At 35.0% G+C, this 15,284-nt stretch overlaps 1 protein-coding gene across 1 annotated transcript in view; it reads right to left on the bottom strand.

Moving 5' to 3' along the window:
* LOC129280820 (uncharacterized) overlaps positions 1–13,457 on the bottom strand; it is a 37,132-nt gene extending 23,675 nt beyond the window's left edge. Inside the window, exons 1-6 of the mRNA XM_064111858.1 lie at positions 13,121–13,457; positions 9,654–9,730; positions 8,151–8,271; positions 5,936–6,029; positions 4,002–4,139; positions 2,200–2,309 (exon numbers count right to left, since the gene is read on the bottom strand). Coding sequence (XP_063967928.1) covers positions 2,200–2,309; positions 4,002–4,139; positions 5,936–6,029; positions 8,151–8,271; positions 9,654–9,730; positions 13,121–13,187 — 607 coding nt within the window. The 5' untranslated portion in view covers positions 13,188–13,457. The remainder of the gene's footprint in view (positions 1–2,199; positions 2,310–4,001; positions 4,140–5,935; positions 6,030–8,150; positions 8,272–9,653; positions 9,731–13,120) is intronic.
* Between the last annotated feature and the right edge of the window lie 1,827 nt (positions 13,458–15,284).

Raw genomic sequence — 15,284 nt, 5'->3', positions numbered from 1 at the left:
TTGCCTTCTATTACTCATCATCTTCGAGAGGACATTACCCTTGGATACCAGTTACTTCCACTCCTTAGCAATAAACATGCCAACAAGTGGTCAATAATGACCCTCACACAGCACACTCACCTGTGACTCACTATAAATTCTCTGAATTGGTACCTCTCTCTCCCCTCTCTCTTTGTTTACATCCTACATCACATTTGGGATGAAAACTACTACTTTCTTTTCTGAACACACTTCTCAAAGTTTTCTACTTTAGTAAACACGTGTTTTGAGAACGTCGTCAAATACTTGATACATTTTGTGGATTCCATCATCTCACTTGGAGCAAATTTATCCATTGCATCTTCCACAGCATATCATTTCTAATTTGCGTACTACCCTTTTTTCTCCGTCATTTTCACTAAGAGAAAATCCAAATACCGCTTGAGCTAGCCAAGTGATTTGTTGTGATATAATCTTGTGTGATTCTGTGTCATTGGGATTGTGCAATAATTGGAACACTTTGTTATATTAGAGGATTGTCTGTCGGATCTCTACACGCATAAAGTCGGTAAGTGGAGATTGGCTTATTACCACTTCATCTTATAACCAGCCCCCGCTTCAAGGTCCTCTATGCACAAAAATGCGTGTATTGTTTGTTTTATACAACCCCCCCCCCCCACCCATGTTACTGAGTTGCCCCGAATGCTATATTTGATCTAAATTCTAGATAATTCCAGACCTTGCACTATCCTGCACTCTGCAGTCAGACTGCAGGTCCCAAGAAAGTGGCTTCTTTCATCCAAGTGATATTCATGACTTGAGATGTTTTGCATATTTAATGAGCTTGATGCGGACCAAAACACCTCTTTTCATTCGGTCATTGCTGCTCTAATTATGCATCGAATTTCATGAATTTGGTACCATTGTAAAGAAGAAGAATCATTCTTTCAGGTCATGTGTTTGGATTTATTCAAAGATTTTGTAATATAGGTTAAAATTTTGATCTAAAATATGCTACAAAATGAATATTTTCACCTGACAAAAGCTGCTATTTTCACACTTTATTTTTGTTTGAGCCCAAATGATTTTTATATCATGATAAAGCTGAATATGTATGCTTTGAAATGATATAGGTTTCAAAATAAGAATTGGTTTAATCGGGTCAAGATCACACTTTTCATTTGCCAAGTACATAAAGCAGCTTGAAAACAAGTATACTGCACTCTGATTGGTCAAAAAGACCACACAATGGCAAATTCCAACGGTTCCAGTGCCTTGGTTCGTGGGAAGGTCACACTTCCCATGTGGTAATCTCCTCAAATACCCCGCGCCTGTTGTTCTGTGAACCTTATCCAGCCAATCAGAACTCTGGATTTCATGCAAGTAAAAAATTTCAGAAATCTCGTCTTGTACCTTGGTGGGAACAGTGTGATCTTGACCCGATTAAAAGGTGCCGCATATCAAGAGTGGCATTGTGAGAAAGTACAGAAGTTAAGCTTTATGGTGATATAGATATCATTGAGGCTCAAAATAAAAAGTTTTGCACAATTTGCAAAAGAAAACAGAGGAAGAAAATTCAGTTTTGAGGCACAATTTCAGGCCAGAAATTTACTTATTTAACAAAATATTGTATACAAAATAAATGACCAATATGAAAGAGTAACTTTTACTCTATCTGATGGTGCAATAATATTTCATTTAACTTGAGGTTAAAACAGGTAAATTCTTAGAGAAAGAAAATCTCACGAATCACGAGATTTTGCAAGGAGGAGGATTCAGCCACGAGATGATTTGGATGAATCTGGCCTTTTTGCTTATTAGCATAGGGACCTGCAGTCTGACTGTCTGATGCCAGAGTACAGGAAATTGTATCTTGGATGCAATCGTGCATTTTGCTATATCATGTAATCTGATTTGGACAAATCAGATTGCAGAACATTCTTGGGAGTTGTTTAATCTAATATTCTGTTATTTTTTCATTCTATTCTTATACTCTTATAATATATTCTTTATATTCTTATTTTCATTCTTATTCTAATACATTATCATTATTACTTTTCTCATTCTTTATTATTCTTATCATGATAATCAACATTGTCCTGTTTGGTATTTCTTCTCTTTTTTACTCCTCTTCTTCCTTTTCTCTTTCCTTCTCATTTCCCCTCTCTTTCAAACAAATTATACAAAGTTTGCTAAACAGTACCGGTATTAAGAACTCACCAAAGTTTTCTCCGCCAAGTTTCTTCCCAATCTCAAGTCCTTTCTTGACAGCTGCTGCAGCGTATGCTACAACATGAGCATCTGGGTTGGTGGCTGCTCCATTCATGTATCTATAGTCAAATTACAAAGATTAATAGGTTTTCTTGAGGTTTTGTTAATAAAAATATTTACTAGCTGCAGCTCAAAATAAAATAGTATCACATTTCATTATTAATTTGCTTTTAAGTATTTCTTTAAATAATCTACAGGGTTCTCAATAGTTATTGAACCCGACCTGAACATGAACATATGTAAAGTGTTCAAGTTTTGCCAGATTAAGAGTGAATTCAGGGTGATTGAATTTTACATTCAATAAAGATTGTTTCTCTGGGCTCGCCTATATTGTAGTGTTAATTGTTGTCTACATTCAACACTCAGCATGAAGGAGTGCATTTTGTGATGGGATTCACTAACTTTCTTTTGAGCACAACTGTACATTAGGAACACATTCTATGAAGTATTCACATTATGTCATTGATATTTTATTTTTTTCATTTAAAGAGAGCGAGAGCTTTAGTAGTCCTTATATGAAAGGGTGAAATATACAAAAAGCTTGATTTACAACGGGGTAGAAAATAATTAAATCTTTTAAATAAGGTGAGAACAATTTTTTGGAAGGTGACATTCATGTGTAGGAAAATGGTCAAGAACATGTTAACTTAAAAATTGAGGGATACTTATACAGCAGGGGAATAAAAATAAATTGGGATTATATTGTACTTATTCTATGTCAGACTTTGAGTTTAAAATTTGTGTGTACACGCCCAGCAGGCTAGATGACCAAGCATTCATCATAAACAGCTGATGGCCTCTATACAGACCAGGGCCCCGTTGTACAAAGAGTTACGATTGATCCGATCAATCGCAACTATGGAAAGCCAGCAAAGTCAACATATGAAATGCATGTTTGTTCAAAAAAAATTCTAGATATGAATGCATATCCATAAATTCATCTATTTCTTGACAATTTGGGGTGTTCTCCTTTGATTACAAAGGACATTTTGCAAATTTCCTGTAGAAAAAATTATGACAATAATGGATTTCCATAGAGTTATGATTGATCGGATCAATCGTAACTATTTGTACAACGGGGCCCTGGGATGCTCTCATGCCAATGTGTTTTCAGAGCAATTGATTCCACAATAATTCAATTATGGACACATTCATGAATTCAATGTAGAATTAAAACTCACCCTAATAGCACAGGAAAATGCACTCAAATATGACTCGCTTTCATCAATCATGAAATTTAAATTCAGGAAAAACAACAAAAACCTGCTAGATAAACCACCGGATGAACACAGCTAATTCAATTACAGTGTATTTATATTGCGCTACTACACAACTGTTATGCAATCATACATGAAGCCTGTACACATAGCAACTGAGGCTATCAGGGGTTTTACATCTGTTACATATAATTTGAAAAATGATCTATATATTTTTTTCCAAGCAAATATACTTCATTGGTTTAACGCCAGTACATTTACAATATATAACCTAGGATACCTTCTGTGTAAGCAGATAGGTACAAGGTATACATACATGTAAATAAGGGAATACATGTAGAGGAGAAATACATAATTCAACAAAAGAGCAAAACAAACAAGGAGCCTACATGCATTCGAAGAAAAACTTCCAGTATATAACAATTAATGAATAGATTATAAAGCCTAGTATTGTTTGATAATGATCATTTTTCTTACATAGTGAGTCACTTGAATATACATGTATTACAAAAATGATTTCATCACATATATTACCTTTTGTGTGAGAATAGATTACAAGTGTTCCAGAGTAGCTTCACTCCTGTTTTATTCTGGAGTTCCAGAGCAAGATTAACAATCTCATCAAGATTGTGATTTGATTCTTCTATTGTAGCACCCTCTGGTGCTATATCTCTGCCAATTAGGAAGAAAACAACATCTTTACAATAACCAATAAAATATGGCTAAAAAATCAATAACAAATTCTGAAAGTTTTAGGTACCGTAACACAAAAATAACATATTTGTCTAGTCCATTATTCTCCACTTTGTCTTCTTTTTTTATCAAGTTTTCATTCATTTCAATTTTTATATCAAAAGAACTTATTGCAGCATATCAGCAAGCTTCTGCATTTTTGAGTGCACCTAATCATTTAAACTTTATTTTCAATAATTGTGCATTCAGGTATGTTGATCTTTAAATGATTAAATAAAATGAATTGAATTGAATAAAAATAACATAATTATTTAGTATTTGGTATTCACAAAAATCTATGATTTTTTTTTGGATACAGTTAAAGAATGCTCTAGTACAAGTTAAGATAAATGAAAAGTATCATTACAGTAGATGTAAGTATATGTCATCTATTTCTCTATACAATAAGATAACCAAGTGTAGACAGGGAAGAGAACCTTTTTGCTGTGCTAATACACTATACTTGCTGAGCTACTTGGAGTGTACATGTACAAAGCATAGTATAAATCTGTGTTAGACAATGCAAACATACCTCTGTGATATTAATCCAGTAGGATTAGCATAATCAAATAGAGGGTAGAAATAAATTAATAGAATTACTTTTTACAAGATACATGAATAAAGTCTACTCTTAAAAACTTAGACGTAATTGTATAAATCTTAGATTTTCAAAGCCTAAGATACTGTTATGATTGCTTATGAGGGAAGGGGGGGGGTATTTATATCTAAGCTAACATTTTAAAGTGCTTTTATTTTTACTAGTTTCATGTACCTGTATATGCAATGTACTAGTCTTGCCATTGGAGCACATGTAAATGATACCACGAACCGGTAATCTTAGCATTTTATAGGTCTGGTATTTATATGTGATTACATTAATCATGATTTCCTTTCAATTTTAAAGACTTAAAGAGAGTATGATCAATCAATATGAATCATGGTAAGCAACCACAGTAACATGGCTCAACAACCAATAAAAATCAAGATTTTAACAAAATTTACCATTATTGGCAGGATTATCATAAAATTAAATTGTTATGCAAGACCGGTCATGAGCCAAGTAGAAAAGGGAATATATTTGAAAATCATTGATGTCTTTAGATGTCAGACTGATTCCTTTAAATAGTGTTACATATAAAGCTCTTTTTGCTCAATGAGATATACCCCAATTGTTTTTATTTTTACATAGTGGGAATGAATTCCCTTTAATTATAAGCTTGCATGAAGAAGAATTTTAATCACATTCAAAGTTAATCTTAACACATTTGTATTGTCATCATATGGCATATAACATTTCCCTACCCCCTCCTTCTCTGTAATAATTCCCTCTGTTCACTCTGAATAGGAAACAAGATTAGAAGGTGCACTTTAAATGCTATATATTATTATTATCATTATATTAATCTATAAGATGTAAATTTCAGCTGATGGGAATCAAAATGATTGGGTAATTTAGCAGCCAAGAAAAGAAGACCAGACAAGCAGAACTTACAAAGAGTTTTAAGAAACAGCTCCCTTTGGCTAGTAATTTGTGATTTCCAAAGAATAATTTTCAGTGCATTTCTAAAACAATCATGTTTATCTAACATAATTTTAAACAAAACAGTGCAAATGTCTTAACTTTTTCCCACATACTCTACTGCAGTGAGTAGTATTCCAGTATATCTGTGGGGATATACACTGTTCAATGCATTATTTAAGTTGACAGTAAATTTGATAAAATTATTTCAACTAACCTGTCATGAAATGACCAGTATCTGATACCTAGTTTGGTGAAGAACTCAAAAGCTACCCTTAATCGTCTCTTGGCATTCTCTAAGCTTTCACTTCCTACAAACACAGAATGATAGATACACCAAACATATAGATATCGAGGGGAGGAGGGGTTGAGAGCTCAATGATACAAAATAAATCAGACCATAGTATATTAATTCAAGTAAATGATATTTTGAAATTCATCACGATTTTCACATTTAAAATCCTAACAAGATCATTAATAGTTTTGAAAGATTACCATGATTCGATCCCCATAAAGGAATAGCGAACAGTTTGTATTTCTAACTAATGAGGTCTTTATGGCAAACTCATGTGCGTGGCATTATCAACTAAGCCTGAGTCATATCGATTATTTTGAAAACCGGTGTTCGACAGCTTTAATTCGATCGAACATCGATGAATCGAATTTTGAAGGCGCGGCGGGGAAAATCGAGTCAATATTTTTTTTGCTCCGGCCGTCGCGTCGATGCACTATGCACGCATTGCATGCACTGACGGTATGCGCTGGCTGGGTGAGCGTTGCACAAGCAGATGACAGAGCAAAGTTCGTTTGTATTTTCCATGATCACAAAACACAAAAAAGCCGGGACCAATGCAGAATTCTTCCCAAAATATCATCAACAATGATATTTGCAGATGACAATATATAAGTTTAAAATGAAACAATATCAAAGACATGAATCACGCAGAGTCGATCCGAACGATTCTCGGTCAACTAGCATTCGCGGTCCAGACTCGCACACACCACCCCCGCCCGCAGCCCCGGCCATCGCCAGCAAAAAAGTGCAACCAGCGGGAGCACTGTAACTTGCCTGAGATTGTGTAGTTAGATCCAAAATGAGCTCCAAATTGACGGGAATAAATACGTAATTTTCTCTGGATGGTCATTTGAATTGGTATTCAATGCTGATATAACGATTGTGAGGAAAGATTGTGGAATATGAGTAATGACGATGTTCGAGAATTAATCCTGATATGATAATCCATATTTTTTTAATTTTAGACACGTCAAGACAAGAGCATGCAATCGAAATAAATATGTCTCGGATCGAGCACTAAATTCATATGAATTATTATTGGATGTTAAGTAATTACGATTTAATAAGATTTTATGGCCATATTAAAGATAATGACAATGTCAGCAAAGCATGTCATGTTCATATGGAAGTATTTATAGTATTTAATATACTGGCATTATTTTTTATTTTAATTCCATCTCTGGCCTGGACCGGACGTCTCCGGAGCTAGCTAGCTAGCTCCGAGAAAAAGAAGCACAATGCGCATGCGCGTTCGTTGACGTAGGACATATTTTCCATTAATGAAAATCAGAGCTCGAAGTTGGGCACAAATTAGCTTCAAATTGATGGAAAAAAAATATCACGCAATTTACTCTGTTTTGTCATGTTACATGATGTAAAATGTTATTATATGGAGATATTACGATCTTGAAAAAGTTTCTGCATGTTGACAATTATGTTCGAGAATCAATCCTGACGTGATAATTTTTTTTTTTTGACAAGTGTTCTCGCTCAAGTCGATCGTCATGTGATGTCCGTCATTGAAAATTGAAACGAAATACAAACGTTTCACATCAAGCTCTAAATTCATATTAATGATTATCATATGCAAATTATTGTCAAATATTACGATTAAATAATGTTCTATGGTCATGATATTAATATTGTTCATGATAGCAAGGTTTATTTTACGTTGATTGCGTCAATTTTCCGGCCATTTTCTGTTTTGATTAAAGCACAGTACAGCGCATGCGCTGCACAATCGATGATTTCCATTCATGAATTCATCGTGCATAAATTATCTCGGCACGAGCAGACGAGTAAGACTCGAACTATGATCGAAATAAACTTCAAATTAATGGTGAATAGGCATCATAATTACACAATCGGTTTCATTTTGGGGGGAATACAAATCAAGTAAGTAGTACTAGTAGTCAAGTTGGACATTTCTGTTTATTTTGATGATTGATTGTGTGAATCAAACGAATCTGCCGGCCGATGTATTTTTTTTTTTTTTTTTTTCGATGCACCGATTTTGCAAAATCTGCACCGGCGCTCGATGACATCGATCGAACACCGATTTTAAAATCGATTCGACTCAGGCTTATTATCAACTCATGTTAAAGGTCTCGGTCAGGGCATAGGGTGGAATATTTACCATCATCCCAATGTCTGCTAATAGTTGGTCCTCCAAAGGGGTCCAGACCTACACCCCTGAATGTGTGCCAATAACACACAGAGAACCGAAGCCACTCTGCCATGCTCTTTCCAAGGACCTCCTGATAAGAACAAAACAATGTATCATGTATTATGACAACTTTAAAACTCTAACAATTGCTTGCATGAAAAATCAGAAAAAGAATCGATGGCAGCATGGAAGAGAGGAACACAGGCAGACAAGAATAATTTGATAAGACAAGGGTTATGATGATGTAAGATGATTGTAGGGATAAGCAAATGGATTGTAGCCGGGATAAGCAAATGAGTTGTAGGGATATATGTCAATTAAAAGATAAGATGGGCAAACCACTTGAAGGTTTGGAGAGGCAAGCAGCAAGCCAAACAATTTTAGGGACAATTCTAGGCAAGTCAATAAAATGACTGATCAAGGACAAAGCCAAAGGATTGTAGTGTTCAAAATCTTAAAGGACAAGTCCACCCAAACAAAAAGTTGATTTAAAAAAACATTAGAAAATCCAACAAGCAAAACACTGAAAATTTCATCAAAATCGGATGTAAAATAAGAAAGTTATGACATTTAAAAGTTTCGCTTAATTTCACAAAACAGTTATATGCACATCCTGGTCGGTATGCAAATTGGCAGACTGATGACGTCACCCACTCACTATTTCTTTTGTATTTTATTATATGAAATATGAAATATTCTAATTTTCTCCTCCTTGTCAAGTGAAACAAAGTTTTATTTCTCCCTGAACATGGGGAATTACTATTATTATAACAGTTTATGGTTAAGTTAAATTGAAATATTGTATTATTCAAACAATAAAAAACAAAAGAAATAGTGAGTGATGGACATCATCGACTCTCTCATTTGCATATCGCTGAGTTGTGCACTGAACTGTTTTGTGAAAAATAAGCGAAATTTAAAAATGTCATAACTTTCTTATTTTACATCCGATTTCGATAAAATTTGCAGCGTTATGTTTGTTTGATTTTTCTCTATCGATTGAAATCAACAATTTCCTGGGGTGGACTTGACCTTTAAAGCATGGTTGTTACACAACTACTTTAAAATGGACATAGTAAACAGTGTTGTACAAAATTTAAAATCAGCATAATTGCTGTGCATTATTGGTAAAACCAAAGTAATCTTTTCATATTGAGAAATATTGGGTACACTTTTCTGCCAAAATATTACAATGAATATATAGTACAAGTTTGTGATTGTGACTTTAGCTGCAAGCAATATCCTACACTAAAGTCACAGATAGAGAGAAGAGGGGGAAGGGAAGAGAGAGGAAGAGGAAAAATCAACAAATAAAAGAGAGACAAGATAGACAGAGAAAGAGAGAGAAAGATCAAGAACAAAAGATAGATGAGTATTGGGAAAAGAATAACATTTGTTCCTAGATCTAATGAACAGTTCTAAAATTAAGTCAATATAAGATATCTCCTGCTCACACAACCATTGTCTTTATACCTCATCTGCATTGTAATGTTTATAGCACAGCAAATCAGTTGGTTTGGCATCTGGCTTGTACTTTATCTGGTTAATACCTGAAAATGAAGGAAGGGAGAGAAAGAGAAAGAATTAATTACTGATGACTCTGTTGAAGTTGAATCTTTTAAGACTGCAAGAATCAGTTTGATTTTTTTTAAATTTTGACTACCGTAATAGAAACTGTCAATATCATAATCTGCTTTTGTCATTTTCTGAGAACAGAACTGTTTCGATAAACAGTGACACAACACTAGCTCCTACGACAATCGCTCCGGGCTTTATTTACTCTAAGATGTAGGTTTAGGGCTGCAATAGGGTTTTATGTTTAAGGTTTAGAGTATTGTTTAGGACAGTGTAGGGTTGAAGTCAGTCATTTGATTAGTATGTGGAAATTTATTTTCACCGGAGCAAGTGCCATGGAACCCAAAAAAACATTAAGACATTTGGAAATAAAAACCTTTTAGCCTATATTTGCCTTTTCTCTGTGATGTAATTTTTTTACTATTAAAATATTGTGATGGTCAGAGAAATCATCACAACACATACCTATCAAGGTATCTTTTAAATCATTTATTGGAAATAATATAGTTTCTATTGTCAATAAACAGATCATGCACAATTAAAAGACTTTACTCCCCATCAAACCTCCCAAAGAATATAGGCCCTACTTTCATATAAATAAATAATAAAGAATTTAGAAACGTATACTACTACTATTACTACTAATAATAATAATTACAACAATAACAATCATAATGATAATAGTAATAACAACAACAATAATAATATCAATAAAGTTCAACAACAACAATAATAACACTAATACAATAATAAATGATGAAACAAAATTTGATAAAGGTAAACTATTCCTCAAATGAGTGTCTGCAAATCATTTCCTGTCATTATCCTCATGTACTTGTTTCACAGACTTTACAAATGACTCAAGGATATTGACCATTTCCCCTCACATGAGGTGCAGGCTGAATGAGAGTTCATCAGTAATCAATGACCATTCAAGAAAAGCTTGAAGACTGTTGGCGCATGGAAGGAGGGGGGGGGGGGGGTAACGAAGTCAACACTATATGCTTGTCTGTTGCCTTTCAAAAGGAACCTTTTAATAATCTGGCTTCCATCTTGATCGCAGTACCCTTAACAGTATTTTGTTGCATTTCCCCAACCTAATACATATCATATTTCTGAAGATTCAAAACACTGCAATCGCAAGCATGCACATCCGCCGGTCACTGGACATCATGATTGCGAATGTGACGTTATCAAATCGGCAGTGAATTTTTATCGCATGAAGAAATACAAGTTTTAATTGATTTTGAGACTGAGAGAACCAAGGAAAAGAAGTGAACTGGTTGCCTATTGTTTTATAGTATAATTATTATTGATGCCTTGAACATATATTTCAATTACTGTTAGCAAATATAATTTTTAGCATCAATTATATTTATTTAAAAAAAACAACAATTTGTAAATCAACAATTCAACTCTATATGCAAGGCTCCACACTAACTTTTCTTCTTGGTGACCCGATCGGTCCACCAAAATCATCAATTTCAAATTCTTGGTGGCCCGCAAAGCAAATTTTGATGGCCCTTAAATAATAGAAAACATTACGATTTATAATGTCTTTGGTAGCCCAATCGGGCCACTAAATGTGGGCTTTTACAGAATTTTGGTGGCCCGACTCTCATTTTTGGTTGCCCTGGGCCACCTGGCCACTGCTAATGTTGAGCCCTGCTATATGGGGGGGGGGGGGGGGTGGCCAGAAGCCACCGCACAGCCCCTGCCCCTCCCCCCCCCCCAATTCTGGTACGTTCCATCCATGCTTATATTATGTAGTGTTGTGTTAGGCTAACAAGATAAACTATTCACAGCACAGCAACTAAAATATCATTACAGCGCTATATACTACTACTCTCAAGAATGGACTGGATATGTATTGGAGATGTGAACCAGTGAAGTACAAGTTTGACGCTGACCCACCATGACATGATCTTGCCAACCTAAAGAGGAGACAGAATTTGGAGCTGAATACAGAGGCTTACAAATTTAAGCCTGTGTTCAGAAGCATAAGATTAATAAAGACTAAGGGGGGTGTAGCAAGAAAGTATTTGCAATCAATTGCAAATATTCTGTTGCAATTTTGCAATTGAAAGATCAATATCAACTGTAGCAAATCAGATAATGAGATTGAACTGCTTGTTTCAAGGAGCAGATTACAAATAAATCTTAATTTCGTTTTTAATTTCAAAATTTATTATTGATTTATGGACTGAAAATAGACTTGCACTTGATCGCAAGTTTCTTACAATGCCCTATAAGACTTTAAAAACAAGCACATGCCGTAGCCAGGGGGTTGATCAAACTACCTAAATTTTCAAAAGCAAGAAAATACGGGAGGAAAAGGAGAAGAAACAGAAAGAGAAGGAATATAGAACAGGGGTGATCATTGTAAACGGGCAAGAACAGTCACACATTCTACACACACTAACTGCACAGTCAATCGGCAGGTCCCCAAAAATGGCTTCTTTCAGCCAAGTGATTCATGACTAGAGAGGTTTTGCATATTTAATGAGCTGGATGCGGACCAAAACACCTCTTTCCATTCAGTCATTGCTGCTCTAATTGTTAATCAAATTTCATGATTTCAGTATCATTGTTAAGAAGGAGAATGATTCTTTTAGGTCGTGTGTTTGAATTTATTAAAAGATTTTGTAATGTAGGTAAAACTTTTGATCTAAAATATGCTACAAAATAATTATTTTCACCTGAAAAAATCTGCTATTTTTACACTTTATTTTTGTTTGAGCCCAAATGATTTTTGGATAATGATTAAGCTGAATATGTATGCTTTAAAATGGTATAGGTCTCAAAATGAGAATTGGTTTAATCGGGTCAAGATCACACTGAACTGAAGAGTGACATTGTGAGAAAGTACGGTACACGAGTTGTGGTGATTATAGAGATATCTTTGAGGCTCAAAATAAAAAGTTTTGCACAATTTGCAAATGAAAACAGAGGAAGAAAATTCAGTTTTGAGGCACTAATTCAGGCCTAAAATTCACTTATTTATCAAAATATTGTATACAAAATAAATGACCAATATGAAAGCTGAAGAAAGAGTAATGTTTACCATGTTTACTCTATCTGAGGGTGCAATGATATTTAATTTTACTTCAGGTTAAAGTAGGTAGATTCTAAGTTAGATAAAGAAATTCTTATGATTCACAAGATTTTGCAAGGAGGAGGATTTTTCGGCCACGAGAGGATTTTGATGAATTAGGCCTATTTGCTCATTAGCATATAGGGACCTGCGGTCTGACTGCCGCAAATTTCATTCTCTTCCGTAATTGGCGTTTTACTGCATGTACCGTACACAGCAAACACATTACGGTGCGATCGGTCCGTGTACAGGGTAAACAGCTGAAACTTACCTGGGAAGAATTCATTTGACCCGTTGTTTTCATCTTTTCTCGCTCTTTTTGACTTGTGTTGAGACATGACCACGTTGTGAAGATTCTTTTTAAAGTAATTGAGGTTCGAACCTGTGGTAGATCCTGAAGAATAGCACAGCTAATTTACGGACGAGGAACAGGAGAAGAGTTAGGTTTTTCCGGGCTAACTTTAGCTGTTGCGGTTCTCGGCGGCGTCGTCGGCGCTCTTATCTAACGTACCCCGGCCGGCCACAGAAGTACCATATTACGTGGTAGAGGGGCGTGGCTTTATTACCCCCCAAAATCGAGTTTGAGCTTTGTGATACCGTGTTTACGTAAGAGCACTCAGCGCTCGGGAGGTTGGGGTATAGGCTCAGTCACGGATCCCAAAGGAAGGAAGGAAGGAAGGAAGGAAGGAAGGAAGGAAGGAAGGAAGAAAGAAAGAAAGAAAGAAAGAAAGAAAGAAAGAAAGAAAGAAAGAAAGAAAGAAAGAAAGAAAGAAAGAAAGAAAGAAAGAAAGAAAGAAAGAAAGAAAGAAAGAAAGAAAGAAAGAAAGAAAGAAAGAAAGAAAGAAAGAAAGAAAGGAAGGAAGGAAGGAAGGAAGGAAGGAAGAAAGAAAGAAAGAAAGAAAGAAAGAAAGAAAGAAAGGAAGGAAGGAAGGAATAGAAAGGAAGGCAGGAAGGAAAGGAAGGAAGGAAGGAAAGAAAGGAATGAAGGAAGAAAGGAAAGAAAGAAAGAGGACGAAATAAAGAAACAAACAATCAAAGAGAAATAAAGAAAAAAGAAAGGAAGAAAAAAGAAAGGAAGGAAAGAGAGAAAGAAAGAAAGAAGTAAAAGAAAGAAAGAAAGTTCAATTGGCTCGTCATATCACTGTCATAAAAAATGCCCCAAGTTTTTTCAGGGAAACGTAGCATAGGCGGATCCAGGGGACGAGGGTCCCGCCCCCCTCCCCATTGGTGGAGCAAAAAAAAAAGAGAAAAGAAAAAAAGAAGGGAAAAGAGAGGAGAAAAAAGAAGGGGAAACATAAGAGGAGGTAGACGAGTGAATGAAATAAGATAATGGGAAGACTTGGAAATAATTTTTTAAAACTTTCATGTCACTATGTAAATTCGCTCGCGCTTCGCGCTCGCATTGACTTTTCGGCGGTTTGCATTATGTTACTCAATATGGAGCTTAAAAATATCGAATTTTGAAGTCAATATACAAATCATATTTCAACTCGGAAATCGAATTTTCATTATTTTGTTTGATTTACAAATTGATAAAAGTGTTCAGTAAAAATTTCTACTTTATGGTCTGAATCTCGACATTTTCTGCCCGCGCTGCGCGCTCGCAAATTTGATTTGTCAGGTACCTATTATTTTCCTGTATTCCATAAATTTATCAAAATATCCCTATTCGGGTCAGATTGTCAAAACGTATCAGCTATAGCGATGCACGCTCAACTTTATCATGTGGATCTCAGCAATGTGTTCAGGGGAGTCGTGAGAATAGGGACTCCCTATTCTCCTGACTTTCATGATTACATTGCTTAGATCCACATCAGAAAGTCAAAATGCTGCACTAAAAATTGCAATTCATGATCACTCATGCATTAAATTTCAAGTTAATACTACATGAAATTTTCTCAAACAACAAACTGATCACAACTGATCAATAATTCATCACAAAACCCTCAACTTTGCAAGTACCAAACAACAAAATCTGATAGAAATTGGAAGCTAGCTAATTCCAGCCCAGCCTAATTTTTATATACCCTTTGTTTCAGTGAGCAGTACTCGCTCAAGCATGAATAGTTCTCCAACTTTTTGGTGTCATTTTAAAGTTGACTCTATTGGCTTTCCATATATAATAAGTCTTTCCCCCAAAAGTGATATATTTTTTTATTTGGCAGCCATTTCAAAAGTGTATAGTTTTTTGGGGGACGCACTGTATAACAACTACTTAAAATCCCCATTTCATGACAGTTTATCAAAAATTTTGGCTCGCGATTCGAGCAGCTCGCATTGATTGTTGAAAATATATTAACTCATGCATCTTATTCATAATTACAAAAGTGCTGTAAATGTCCAGTTTTCAGTCCATAATATCAACAGATCTTGCGCTCTCATTAGACTTATTAGATTGATATAATATAAAATACTAATAATCAAATTGTCCCTTT

Source organism: Lytechinus pictus, chromosome 17 (assembly GCF_037042905.1).
Source record: "Lytechinus pictus isolate F3 Inbred chromosome 17, Lp3.0, whole genome shotgun sequence".
Classification (NCBI taxonomy): Eukaryota; Metazoa; Echinodermata; class Echinoidea; order Temnopleuroida; family Toxopneustidae; genus Lytechinus; species Lytechinus pictus.
This window is presented reverse-complemented; position numbering and strand designations above follow the sequence as displayed.